Source organism: Apis florea, unplaced genomic scaffold, assembly GCF_048593485.1.
Source record: "Apis florea isolate Af1SG1 unplaced genomic scaffold, ASM4859348v1 contig_3802_pilon, whole genome shotgun sequence".
NCBI classification, from domain to species: domain Eukaryota; kingdom Metazoa; phylum Arthropoda; class Insecta; order Hymenoptera; family Apidae; genus Apis; species Apis florea.
The window spans coordinates 952636-966861 of NW_028256863.1; the positions used below are offsets into that span (position 1 = coordinate 952636).

At 43.6% G+C, this 14226-nt stretch overlaps 1 protein-coding gene across 3 annotated transcripts in view; it reads left to right on the forward strand.

Moving 5' to 3' along the window:
• dyl (transmembrane protein dusky-like) overlaps nucleotides 1-14226 on the forward strand; it is a 22827-nt gene continuing 8601 nt past the window's right edge. Inside the window, exons 1-2 of one of the 3 annotated variants that reach the window (XM_086916477.1) lie at nucleotides 1-308; nucleotides 9429-9509. In XM_086916477.1, coding sequence (XP_086772603.1) covers nucleotides 9450-9509 — 60 coding nt within the window. In that variant the 5' untranslated portion in view covers nucleotides 1-308; nucleotides 9429-9449. Of the gene's footprint in view, nucleotides 309-8177; nucleotides 8538-9428; nucleotides 9510-13041; nucleotides 13203-13336; nucleotides 13499-14226 lie in introns of those variants that run through there. The other 2 variants (XM_086916478.1, XM_086916479.1) reach the window with 2 other exon arrangements.

A 14226-nucleotide genomic window follows, 5' to 3' on the forward strand; every position in this document is an offset into this window, starting at 1 on the left:
CACAACGAACTCGCCCGGCATACTCGTCGCCTGTGTTTGTTTTTTTTCCGCCCGTTTTCACCGTTTCTCAAGTCGACGGTTGTCCAAGTCCTCCCCCCTCTCCGCCAGGAGAACCGAGGAACTCGAGGGATCAAGGATTTTCGAGGGCGAAACCGAGCTGCGCGTCGAAGGAAGAAGAAGGAAGCAGAGAGGAGGAGGAGGTGGAGGAGGAGGAGAGGGAATAACGAGCAAGTGCTAAGTGTGTGTGCCAATAGGATTATAACGACTGGCAGCAGGGAAAAGGAAGAGAAAAAAAGTAAACAAAAAAGGTTCGTGGAGTGACTAATACATTTGCGTATATACATATATACATATATATACATATATATATATATACACATGGTGGTGTATAACCTGTAATCGGTACGTTTTTTGTAACACGTACGTTGCACGGTGACAATTTTCGAAAATTTGTCTCGCACATGTGTGAACCATTTGTGTTTTTCTACGTCTATTTGGTGACTCGTGCATTTCTCGTAGCATCATTCGTCCGTGAACAAAGAGACAGAGAAAGAGAGAAAAAAGATACAGATGTATCGATCAAGTCGATCCCATTTCGCATATTTGTCGTACACGAAACGAAAATTTTTGTTTCGAATTTTTCCGCATACAATTTTTCTCCACTCGATTCGATTTTTTCGATCGATTTTCTTCTCCTCGACTTTCTTTCTTTCTCGTGAAGAAGAAATTTCGTCGATTTCGGGAGGAATTTTTTCGGGAAGGAGAGATTCCGGCGGGTGAGCGGAAGCGTACGTTTTCTTCCTCCGCGGATCGATCCCCACTCCCTCGATCTCGTGAACACGAACACGTTGAAAAGGCAAAAGGGTATGTGGGGTAGCGAGTCAGTGTGTCAGCGTTCTCACGTCTCTCTTCGTGGCGTCCTTCCTTCTCCGGGTCTATGCCGAGAATAAGGCCGCGTGTAGGCAGAGAAAGATGTTGGCACGCTTGCACGACGAGGAGGGAGTAAAGGAGAGAGAGAGAAGAGAGAGAGAGAGATGAGCAGCCGAGCGGGAAAAGGAAGAAGGGATCTCGCCGTCACGAGTCTCACGAGTGTCGTTCAACGTTCGTACGTCGATCCAACATTGCTGCATGTGAAATGAGCATTTCGTGATAAACGCCGGATGATTTAGAGGCCGTGATCGAGTCCAATGGTCGACTTTTCGACGAGGATGAAAATCTCTTTCTCCTCGAGGTGAAAACGCTCGTGCTGAAAAAATCGTAGCGTAGAAAAATTCAAAAATTCCTCTTCTTCGATGAAAAATCTTTTCACTTACGCTTACGATTTTCTAAACGTAAAAATTAAAATGCATTCACGGGTGGAATAATTTTCACGCGATTGATCGAAGGTTTCGATCGAACGACGAAAAATAAATTGTCATCCAGATTCAGAGGGTTACAGAGTTCTCGTACGGTTAAAGTTAAACTCGTGCAATTTCCATCGGGAGAAACAGCATCGAAAGGCATTTTCGTCGAGCTAGGATTCGAACAGCTTTCAACAAGCGAGACGAATATTCGTGAAAGTTGCAACTCGTGTCCACACGTGAGATCAATTTTCCGCTGCGTTGCGACGCCGTTTCCCTTAATTTCCCGCTTTCTGCCTCGTTCCTTCCTGCCTACGGGAAAGGAAAAAATGAGCCAACCGAGATAAAAATATCCGAAACGCATCTCGTTTTCCAATCTTTCTCGATTGGAATCTTCCTCTCCTCCTCCTCCCGATTCTTTCCACCTGTTAACCAGATCGTATAAAATTACCTCGTGCTCTCTTTTTTCCACACTCGCTAGCCATTTCGAAAATTGTGCACGCATTTCCCCTCCCCCCCAATTTTTTAAAATCATTTCTTCTTTTCATACGTAATTTTGGAAAGAGAAAGAGTGAGAGAAGTTTTGACTAATAAATCGAGCAATATTGTTCTTCAACAAAATTTGAAAATTTTTGTCCAGAGATGAAGATAAATTGGAATTATTTTGAGAGATTCATATTCAATTCGTAACTTATTTATGAGTATAATTTATATTGATTAAAAAACGTAAAATTATAGCATAATTTTTTGGAATTACACCATTCTATTAATTCTTATATTTATTCAACATTTTTACTTATCTTTTAAACTCTCCTAAATATTATGTTTCGCAAACTTTCCTAAATTATCGAATTACAAATGCACGTACCTCTCGTCATATCTCAAAACATACTCAAACTTCTTCAAATCAACGAATCACAAATGCACGTACTCTTCTCATCACATTTGAAAACAACGCGGCCAAGTTGATTGTTGGACCGGGGAATGGAACGATCACACAACGTTTCGAGAAACGGATCGAAATCCGTCCTCCACTCTCCGCTTTTCCTTCGAAAAATCCCCCACACAAAGAGCGTTTGCTCGTTTAATCTTAACTTTCCATTCCGATAAGTGGAACGGCGTAACCATTAGCATGCCCATCATTTTCTTCTTCTTCTTCTTCTTCTTCTTCTCATTTTTTTTTCTTTCTTTCTTTCTTACCTTTCCTCCATGTCACTTTCACAAACACTCGGGGGGACAGAATTTCGCGGCGGCCGTTCCTCGTTCCGCCTCGCTCGCCTCGCATTCTTTACACGGGGTTTCGCTCGATGCGCGCGTGTGCATCACTCTTATAACGGTATCTCGTTACGTCACCTCGCACCTGTCACGCCTCGACAAAAGGGTTGCACCACAAGGCGCACCGGTATTATGATAATAATAATAATGATAAGGGAGGGGAGGGAAAGGGGAAACGAGGAGGAGGAAGCCGCGTCGCCATCCGATATCTGATTTCCGTGACGAGGTAACCGGGACTTCTCGTTCCTTCTCCATCTTCTTCCCTTCGTATTCCGCTTCGCACGGATGGTGGCGCGTCGATCGACTTTTTTAGACGAAACCTAATCGCCCTCTGTACGCGCAACGTTCACGATCGAAAATGGACGATGAGGTTTCGGGGAGAGAGGGGAAAAGAGAAGACTGTAGAAAGACAGGCGCGTCTTGAGATCGTCCCTGGATTTGGAAAAAAATCATTGAATCGGACGAGAGGGAATTTTCGAAACGCTTCTAAATTGGAATTGGATTCGATGTGAATGGTAAACGTATGTGTAGAAGAATATATATATATATATATTGTTTCTATTCAGAGGATCATTATGTAGCGAGAATCTTCGTACTTCATACATCAGTTTCCCGGATCGCGGGACGAATTTAGAGGAAGTTTCCCAACTTATCGGATGTTGACCGAAGAAACGGAATTATTCCTCGGTATTTTTGAATGTGGGTCAGGTTAGCAACGGCCGTTGATGGAAAGAAAAAACGGTACAAGGATTTAACGACCAATGATGATAAATTCATGAAGATATCTCTCTCTCTCTCTCTCTCTCTTTCAAGGCTCTCGTTCAACCGACGAAAACGAGGGTAGAGGAAGCGCATGACGGAACCTATGCAATTATATACGTGCCTCGAAATAATTGTGCAACAAGGTTTCTCCTAGGCTAACGATCGCTCCTTCCGCGCCCCCCTCGCCCATTCGTTTTAATGCACACCCCTGTCAATCCGAGAACGATCTCGAAATTATCCGAGATCGGGCACGGCCCCGTTTAGATGGCGTTTTCTCTACGCATTCGTGATTTAGAACGTGAGACGCGAACGGGAGACACATTCTCGGGACACATTCGCGCGCGCGAATGGAACGTCGCCACGGTTGTTGGATGCAAAAAAAAAAAAAAAAAAAGAAGAAGGAGAAGAAGAAGAGGAAGAAGAAAACTATTCTTCTCTCTCGCGGAAGAGAGATTCGATTCTCATTGTGAGGAGCTGTTTTTCTTTTTTTTTTTTTTTTAACAAACAAAATAATTCGCACGTTCCTCGGAGGAAATTCTTATCAACGATTATTACAGTCTTTCTTTCCCGCGGAAATTATCATCCTCGTGGCGGATAATTGGATTTTTCTAAATTTCGACTCGATTTCCATCCAACCCGTGGAAGAGCTTACGTATGTTTTTTCTTTTCACGAATCAATCAATTTTTAAATCCAATTTTTCCCACTTCGACCAAGGATCGAATGTAAAGGTTGTCATCCTCGATTGTCAAATATACCTAAATCTCTCAATTAAAATGTTGCTGGTTGGAAAGGAGGTCGTTATCTCGTTCTAAATCATACTTGTATTTAACAGTAGCTTTCATCAACTTACATGGCGCTCATTAAAATAACACAACCGGTGGCGCGCCGACTGTGCTCTCTTCTATCGAGAAAAGTATATATATATATAGAAAATTAGAGATGAAATGGGTTAAGATTTCGGTATGTAAATTTCGAAACGTACACAAAGAACGTCTCCAAACCGGATAAAAAAAAAAAAAAAAAAAGAAGATTCGAAATTTCTAGGATAACTGCCTTCCAGGATCGGATTCACCAGAATTCGTGATTCGTGGGCCGAAAGATTAATTTTCGGGGCCGCTTTCTCCTAATAACAGCCCGCCTTTCTACTCCCACCTCGCATCTGGCCCATCTCCTTCTCGACAACTCGTTCTCGGACAAACTTTTTCCCAACATCGGATCCCCATCGATTTTTCCAAACTTTGCCAAGAAATTCGATTTGTTCCCTTTGCACTCGTACGTCGATGTATAGTCGCCATCCTATTACATACAATTGCATATAATTATATTCTAGGGACTATTTGTTATCTTCTTAACCCTTTCGCTACCATTATAGTCGCTTTGCATAAGATTCCATTGAAATTACGGATGACTATAATCACTCTGCATAAGATGAGATGCCAGTGAGATACTATGGGCAATTATAGTCGCTCTGCTTAAGATGCCATTCAGGTACTATAGGCGATTATAGTCGGTCTGCATAAAATGCCATTGAAATACTATGGACGATTATAGTCGCTTTGCATAAGATTCCATTGAAATTACGGATGACTATAGTCACTCTGCATAAGATGAGATGCCAGTGAGATATTATAGGCGATTATAGTCACTCTGCATAAGATTAGATGTCAGTGAGATTCTACAGGCGATTATAGTCACTCTGCATAAGATCAGATGTCAGTGAGATTCTATAGTCGATTATAGTCGCTCTGCATAAGATCAGATGTCAGTGAGATTCTACAGGCGATTATAGTCGCTCTATATAAGTTCCCACTGAGATTATGGGTGACTATAATCACTCTGCATAAGATTAGATGTCAGTGAGATTCTACAGGCGATTATAGTCACGCTACATAAGATCAGATGTCACTGAGATTCTACAGGCGATTATAGTCGTTCTATATAAGTTCCCATTGAGATTATGGGTGACTATAGTCGCTTTGCGTAAGATTCCACTGAGGTTATGGATGACTATAGTCACTCTGCATAAGATGAGATGCCAGTGAGATATTATAGGCGATTATAGTCACTTTGCATAAGATTAGATGTCAGTGAGATTCTACAGGCGATTATAGTCGCTCTATATAAGTTCGCACTGAGATTATGGGTGACTATAGTCGCTTTGCGTAAGATTCCATTGAGATTACGGATGACTATAGTCACTCTGCATAAGATTAGATGTCAGTGAGATTCTACAGGCGATTATAGTCGCTCTATATAAGTTCCCACTGAGATTATGGGTGACTATAGTCGCTTTGCGTAAGATTTCATTGAGATTACGGATGACTATAGTCACTCTGCATAAGATTAGATGTCAGTGAGATTCTATAAGCGATTATAGTCGCTCTATATAAGATTCCACTGAGATTATGGATGACTATAGTCACTCTGCATAAGATGAGATGCCAGTGAGATATTATAGGCGATTATAGTCACTCTGCATAAGATGTCACTGATGTATTACTGGCGATTATAGTCGCTTTACATAAGATATCACTGAGATTACGAGCGACTATAGTTGCTCTGCATAAAATCCCACTGAAGCGACTATAATCGGTCTGCATAAAATGCCATTGAAATACTATGAGCGACTATAGTCGCTCTGCATAAGATGTCACTGACGTACTACGAGCGACTATATAGTCATTCTGTATAATTTGCCACTGAGCTACTACAAGCGACTATATTCGCTCTGCTTAAGATGTTATTGAAATATTATAGTCTCTGCTCTGCATAAGATGCCACTAACGATTATAGTCGCTTTACGTAAGATATCACTGAGATATCTTATTTTACGAGCAACTATAATCGCCCTTCATAAAATTCCACTGAAATTACAGGCGACTATAATCGGTCCGCATAAGATGCCATTGAAATACTATGGACGACTATAATCTCTCTGCACAAAATTCCACTGAAATTACAGGCGACTATAATCGGTCCGCATAAGATGCCGCGTATTGTACGATCAGAGTTACGATCGAGTATCTTTCCCAGGAAACGTAGAAAATCGATATTTCGTTTTCATCATCAATCTTCCTCCTTTTTTTCCAACATCGTGTCAAAGCAACTCGGATCAGGCTACGAGGCCTTTGACGACGACCCTTTCTCGACCACCATTTTTGCCGCGAGAAGTCGCCCGCATCGAAAGGATATAAATATAAACACGAGTGCAAAGGGATAAGCGTAACTTCGAAAGGAGGTAGTCTCGAAGAGGAAGAGCAGGGGAGGAATAAGAGAAACGATTGGGCGCACACTTTCCCTTTTCCCTCGCTTCGTTCGGCGAATCGTTCGCGCGATCGATAAGATTCAAGGCTAGAGCTGCCGCCCGACCCAGATTCCCCTCGCCCGCATGCCGTGGTGGTGGCCGCTAATCAGGCACCATCCGGAAGTCGGTTACAACAGACGGCTCGATAACTGTTGAAAAGGTGGATAAAACGGGCGGTGAAAGTGATTCGTAATCGGGGTCGTTTTGTAACGAGAGAGATCGAGCGAAGAGAGAGAGAGAGAGAGAGAGAGAGAGAGAGAGAGAGGGGAAGGGAGAGGCGAAGGTGAAATTGCGAAAATTTTTTTTTTAGGTGAATAGAAGATCGTATACTCGCCTAATTACTAGGCTAATAGGAAGTAAACGCGAGAGAGTGGGGGAGGAGAGGAGGGGAAACCGGTTTAGCTACATTCAATAAACGTTGTTATTATCGAAAAAAAAAAAAAAAAAAAAAAAGAAGGAAAAAAATCGGATATCGAAGAAGGAAATCGATTCCCTCCCGATTTGCATTCAAATGGGGCGTAAAAGTGGATCGAAAAAGCCAATCACGAGCGAGTAACGTCGTTATCCGAAAAATTGAATCGGAGGGTCTGTTAGCGGAACGTTAGTCGAAATCGACGCAATTTCTTCATTCTATGCGTACATCCTCCCCCTCCCCTCCCTAAAAAAAGGGAGTAGAAGAGCAAAAATGAGGAGCGGTCTGGTCTCAGAAAATTGTTGAACTTAAGAAAAAAGATCGCTTTAAAGATCGACTTTGCGATCTCTTTCTCGTAAAAGTGAGGCCACTTTTGTGTCCACTCGGGACTTTGCGACAATTGTCCACTTCTTCTTCCCACAACGAAACGGATAATGAAAACTTTGACACGAGCGTTATTATTTTAATCCACGTGCTCTAATCCATATAATCGTCTTTCTTCTCTTCTTGTCCATCGAAATCGAATCCACCTCTTGTTTCCACCAATTGAGACGCCTTCACGATCATTTCGCCTATGCGACGGACGGGCAACCGAAATATTTTTCCGTCTCTCTCTCTCTCTCTCTCTCTCTCGAATTGACGTCACCAACGGCCTGTCGTCCCGTTCCACGCTTCGTTACGTTACACACACACATTCGTATCGTATTTCACGAAACCACTCTTCACAATCCTCTTCCTTCTAAATTCCTTCAAATTCCCAAACCCTTCCCAAAAAGATCCCTTATTTTTCGCTCGCAAAGACAAAGAAAGCTCGAAGTTGAAAAAAAAAAAAGGTAGAGAGAAAGAGGGGGGGGAGGGGGAGAGGGGCTAGAACGAAAGGGGGCAGGTGAGCGAAAGAAAGAAGATAAGGAAAAAGAGGGAATGGAAACGGTGGCAGGGAGTAGTTGGTGGTGGGGGAAGCGAGCGAGCACGGTGGGCCCCTGTTCGGGGCCCCTGGTTACGTAGAAGGCGGAAGTGGGAGGGGGTGAGCGTCAGAGGACGAGCATCACGATCGAGATCGTGAGTAGGTCAGTGGGACGTGGCTCGTGGCCGAGGCGAGCGTGGCTCGCGCCTTCAGTCGGTCCCCGTCGGCCAACCTCGAACCAACTCTTGGGCCCGTCCGAATCGCGTGTCGCGCGCGCGCACGTACGCCTCGTCGAGTGAAAGAAAGAAAGAAAGGAAAAGAGATCATCGGCGGAGGGCCCGATGACAACAACTGGCCGAGCCGCGTCGAGTTCACGTCGTCGAGGGGTCGCTCGTGTTTGAGTTTTTCTTCTCGCGTGGGTGAGAATAAGGGGGAAGAGGAAAAAGGAAAGGAAGAAAAGGAAGGTGCGTTCTCTTCTTTTTGGAAAGGATTCCGGAAGGAGCCTGGGAGGAACAAGGAAGCAGGAAGGATTAAGAGAGGTGCTTCTCCTTTCCTTCCCTCCCCCTATAGGGGGAGGGGAAAACTCACCCGTTCTCCCTTTCGTTTCTCGAAGGGAGAGAAGAAAGTCGAGAGAAACGTCTTCCCGAAAACCAAAGTTTTCGCCGATTATTAACCGAAAATATATTATTTATTATCATTACACAATATCTTCGAACCTAATTTTCGAACTGTCTTCCCTCTTTCGTCCCCTCCTCTCCCCTTTAAACTTCATTTTCTCATCGCCGATTACACGAGAAAGCGAGAAGAAGAAGAGATAAAGGGGAGGAGGAAGGGCGAAGGTCTCTCTCTCTCTCTCTCTCTTTCCTTCTTTCTTTTCGAATCGTCGCTTCGAACGAGCTGCTTTTTTTTCTTCTTTTTTTTTTTTTCTAATCAAGAAGATAATCGAAAGAGTTAAAGGAGTTTTGGATGTTCATTGCGTAACGTCGAGTCCTCGCAAAAGCGCGGACCGGTAAACGTGCCACTTGTGCATTCGACTGACTATAAAATGCCCCACGAATCTCCTTTTGTTCCGTGTGTTACGTGTGTACACGCACACGTTCCGATCGTGGTCGCGATTCACCCGTGAACGGGCAGTTGGATCCGTTTGGATGTCGTTGAGAGAAAGAGAAAGGGAAGGAGAGAAAGAAACGATCGATAGAGACGCGAACGAGGGGCAGAGTGTGAAAAGAAGCAAGGAATCGGTAAAGAAAAGAAAGAAAGAAAGAAAGAAAGAAAGAAACGAGTGTTTACGTCGCGTGACCTAGATAAGACGAAAAGTCGTGTCGCCGATCGAAAGATCGGAAACGGAATCGGTTGGGCGTTGGTTTGAGAGGAGAGAAAACCCTGTGGCCCGTATTCATACCAGGATTTCTTTTGCTTTTTTATTGCAGAGAGGAGAGACGCTCGCAACGATGGAGAGAACGTGGCGGAAGTCAACTTTGATCTCGTTGCTGCTGCCCCTGCTTTTGGCCGTAAGTAATGCACAACAACCATTTACGATTATTACGGCTCGTAATTAATTCGCCTCTCTGTTAAGTGTACCATACGAGTAGCAGACACGCGTAACACTTTTCTTTAAGATGCCGGCGTGCTATAAACCCGGTTCAATCGGCATTGGGCTCGATCACTTTATTCGAGACGATTCTCCATTCTTTGTATATATGTACATATATATACATATACATACATATACATATATATCTTCAGCGAACGATACGAACGAGTCGTTCGAAAAGTCAATTTTTCCTTCACGTTTGTTCGACGTGAACAAACTGAATTCCGCGCTTTCTTTTTTTTTCGAAAAAAAAAAAAAAAAAAAAAACTTACGTTACGAGAGCAACTGATCCCCCTTCGTCCGATTTTTGAAACGATTCTTTTCGAGAGAGAGAGAGAGAGAGAGAGAGAGAGAGAGAGAGAGAGAGAGAGAGAGAGAGAGAAAGTCCCCTCCCTTCCCTTCGAATCGTCCACTTTCGCTTTCTCCGGCCGAGCACCACAATCTAATTAAATCACGCGCTCTCTCGACGGGAACTTTACTTTTATTATTGTTATTATTGAAGGCGGTCGTGAAATTATCGGCCTCGGATTCGCGCGATTATCCCTCCTCTCCTCCCCCCACCCTCGATTCGAGCGAATAATTCGATCGGGCATTATCATTTCTCCCAGGCCTCGATTTACTATCGTCCGGCGGTTCACAACCGCTCCCCTCTCACAACAGTCGTGCGACGGCGACCGTTATTCCTGAGCCGAGCGAAACAGGTGAATCTATTTATGCACCTGTCCGTCTTCTTTCCAATGCCATTGTCGCGCTCGCGACTTGCGGAATCGCCTGAACGATTCGAAACGTCCTTCTCGAGCCCACGATCACGCGTTGTTCGTGGATATATATGTATATAGATACATACGTCCACATACGCAATGTTTACACACGCGCGTTTTTGAGGTTATGACGCGTCAATGACTAAACGAAACGTGGATTTCGCTCGACAAAAGTGATGGACGCGAAACTCTCGAAACGTATCTCTATTTTTCGAGCAGAATAAATAACGAGTTTGAAATCGAAGCTGTTGTTTCGTACACTTTTTTTCCCCCCGGGCGAACAACGATCGCGTTTTCTCGTCGATGCCTAAACGCGGCGTATCGCGTTGGACCGCTATTCGCGCTACGTATACGCACGTGCCGGCCGAGAAACAACGCCATGACGTTAAAGGAGAATCACCGCGGGCTCCACTTGTGCCACATATATATATATATATATATATATATATATACGTCGCGAGTTGTGGCGCTGATCGTTTCGAAGTAAAAGCCCGAGTGAAACGAAGTCGCCACCCTGAACGAAGTATAGAAGGAACGAGAGCAGCGCGCTTTTTTCGGTATATAACCTCGACTAGTCTGTTTTCGACGATATACGTCTTTTCGTATACCTTTTTTCTTTTTCTTTCTTTTTTAAGAAAAAATTTACTTAAGCTGATCGATCGATCGGTCAATCTATTCTCTCGTCAGTCAACTCGTGTCATATCTCTCGGTTTAATCGAGAAACGTCTGTGTTTCCGCTCGCTCGTATCTTTTTTTTTTATAACCGCGCCGAAAAAACCGCGAATAGCGGTGGAAAATAAAACGAGTAATAATACGAATAACGTTTTCGCGCGTGGATCGGTGTAATTTTTCCACGTGTGCCGGGAGTCAAAGTAAATGCAATTAATTCGAGCGTTGTTGTTGCGTCGAGGGTTTAAATTTATATTTCGTACGGGAATTGGCGGGGAGGGGGAAGCTGTTTTTCGATCTCGAAATGTTAAAATCCCGGCTTTTTTTTTTTTTTTTTCAACGAGAAAGGGACGCGAAGGTACATCGTACCGATCGAGCAATTAACGGGATTTATCGTCATTAATTTCATTTCATTCGTTCGACGAGGTATACACGCATAATCCTATTACACGTTATTCGTTTATTCGTTGTTTCGAGCATGACGATCCCGGCTATCCTTTCGGAATGAATTATCAGTGAATTATTCAGAAATCTTCGAATCCTTCTCGAATTATTCCTCGGAAAGTATAAATAAATTCGATCGAATAAAAAAATCGATGAGAAAATTTAATAAATCGAAGTTACTTCCGTAAACAATAATTTATTACGTAATTTGTATTAATATAACCGAGAAACGGATTTCGATATATATGTCCTTTATTTTCGAGATCATTTAACCGGTTTGTTCTTTCGATTCCAATTCCCCATTCTCGGATCTGGGGAGAATCGGGGGAGAGGCGAATGAATGAATGGCGGGCGGGCGGACACAGGCTTGCACGGTTTGTTGCACGGCTGTCGCGAACAGGTGGCAGGTAGCAGGCAGCAGCGCGTTGTAGCACTGCGATGTTTTAAAACTATACGGTTGAGCAGGCGAAGCGAAGATAGTGGGTCATCGCGCCGGACGCGATGCCCTCTTTCGACTATACGCTCTCTAGACGATCCTCCGTCCTCCTCTCTTCCTCCCCCGTTCCACCTCGCCCCTGTTCCGCGACCGTCGTCTCTCCCTCTTCTTCTCCCCGTCGAGGGGAACGAGACGATATATAGCGGGTCAGACTCTAGTCGAGTTCCAACCAGAGGATCCACTTCTTTTCCATCGCCGGCTTTCTTTCCTGAGAAACGTCTCGTCTCGTCTCGTCTCGTCTCGTCTCTCTCTTCCAGGCCAGGCCTTTTAACGCGAAACGATCGCACACGAGTCGTTACGACTCGCGGTGTCTTCTTCTTTTTCTTTTTCCTCGCTTTTTCACGTGGAAAAAAATTTGAACGGGGGCGATTATCGAGAAAGGAAATTTAGGTGATTCTCTTCTTCTTCTTCTTCCTCTTTTGGCGAATGATGGAGATTTTGAGTTTATTGTTTATTATATTTGAAAGATGATCTTAAAAGAGTGGATAGGAGAGTGTAGTTTAAACGGCACAGTGTAGTTGGAACAACGTATTAAAAAATGGACGAAATCCTTTCGATCATCTTTCGATATTTGTATTTTTATGTTGTTGGCACATTTTTTAAGAGATAATAAATTACAATAAAAATTAGTATCGTCTTTTAACAAAATCTACGTGTAAGCTCAAAAAAAAATAATTTTGTCCAGTTAGACCTTGTCGTTCGAATCACTGTTCGTTACTCGATAATCGATCTTTTTCTGTCGAATGGTTGACGAAAAATGTTGCGACACAAATTTCGTATCGAACATTCTTTAACAAGAAAACTTTTACTCGAGAAAAAACTACGCCCGAAAATTAAAATTACGTTTCCCTTTTCGTCTCATAAGTTTCAAAACCATTATTATTACTCGCTCCTGTGAAATATCACGATGCGACGAAACACGGTTAAAAAAGTCCGACTCGTCGCGGCCGAAATTACATTAGGACTGAAATATGGGTGGGAATTAAGGTAAACAGAGGGCGCGTCGAGCGCGAAAGATGCTGCACGAAGCGTGCATTTTCATTATACCACGGATGTCGCCACCGTTCCTCCTTTTATTTTATTTTCTCTTTGAAAAATCGCAAAAGTCAGTCATCAGGGAGAGGCGCGTCAGACGTGGGATTTTCCCTGGAGAGGAACGACGACCCACGCGAAAAAAACCTAATCTCCTACGATAATTGATGATAATTCATCGTGGTGGGCGGTTTCCGCAAAATTTTCGGTTGGCGGTTCGCCAAAAACGAGGCTCGTCTCGCGCTTCTTAATTGCGTTTAATCGCGCGTTCCTCGTCGCGCACAAAATGGCGCGTTTGTAAATAAAAAAAGGATCGTAAATACGTTTAACACGTTTATTTAGGAAGGAGTCGCGTTTTGGAAAGTGTGTTTGGAATCATCTGGATCAGTGAAAACTCGTCATTCGATACGGGATAAAGACTGGTGGCTGGTTAAAGGATAAAAAGGGAAGAAAGAAGATAATCGCTTCCTTTGCGGGCTTTGCACGCTCGAAACGTGCAATCTTGTGGGTTACCGCCAACTTTCCACTAACGCTTGTTACGCTAATCTGCACCGTAATTCGAGAACGTCGGATTTTCGAGATTAACATTTTCCTCGTCACCGTTGTTTTCACGAGGTGAGCAATACGCATAACGGTTGTTTTCCTCGAAAACAACGCTCGATTTACGATCGAATTGAAAGATCCAAAAACGTTTAAACGAGAACGTGCGAGAAACCTCTCGACGAGGAAGGAAGGAAGGAAGGGGCGTTTACGCGCTTAATGTACCGTCGTTTCGCACAGCACAGTAGCGCCAACGTGGTGTTCTTCTTTAATTAAAATCTCCCCCCACTCAGCCAGTGTTCCTCCGCCGACAAAAGAGCGCGCACATGACTCGGGTTCTCAACCTGATTCTCACGGGTTTAGGGCCGCGCGATTTTAATTGGACGCGCCTCGACTTTCCATTCTCGATTTTCGAACTGAAGAATGGAAAAAAAAAAAAAAAAAAAAGAAAAGAAAATATGCGGCGATTCCATTGTTGCTTATCTGTTTCGAATCGATCGATTTTTATCTCGCCTTCTTCCTTCGATCCGCTCTCGCATATTTAACGCGCGCGATGTCACTTTTAATAAACGCTTACAGCTTTCTCTTCAACATCCATTATCTCCATCTTTTTTTATCTCCAACACACGCGATCCACTTTAATCTTCGTTTACCTACGAAACGAGCTCGTCTAATCTAACATGTATATACAT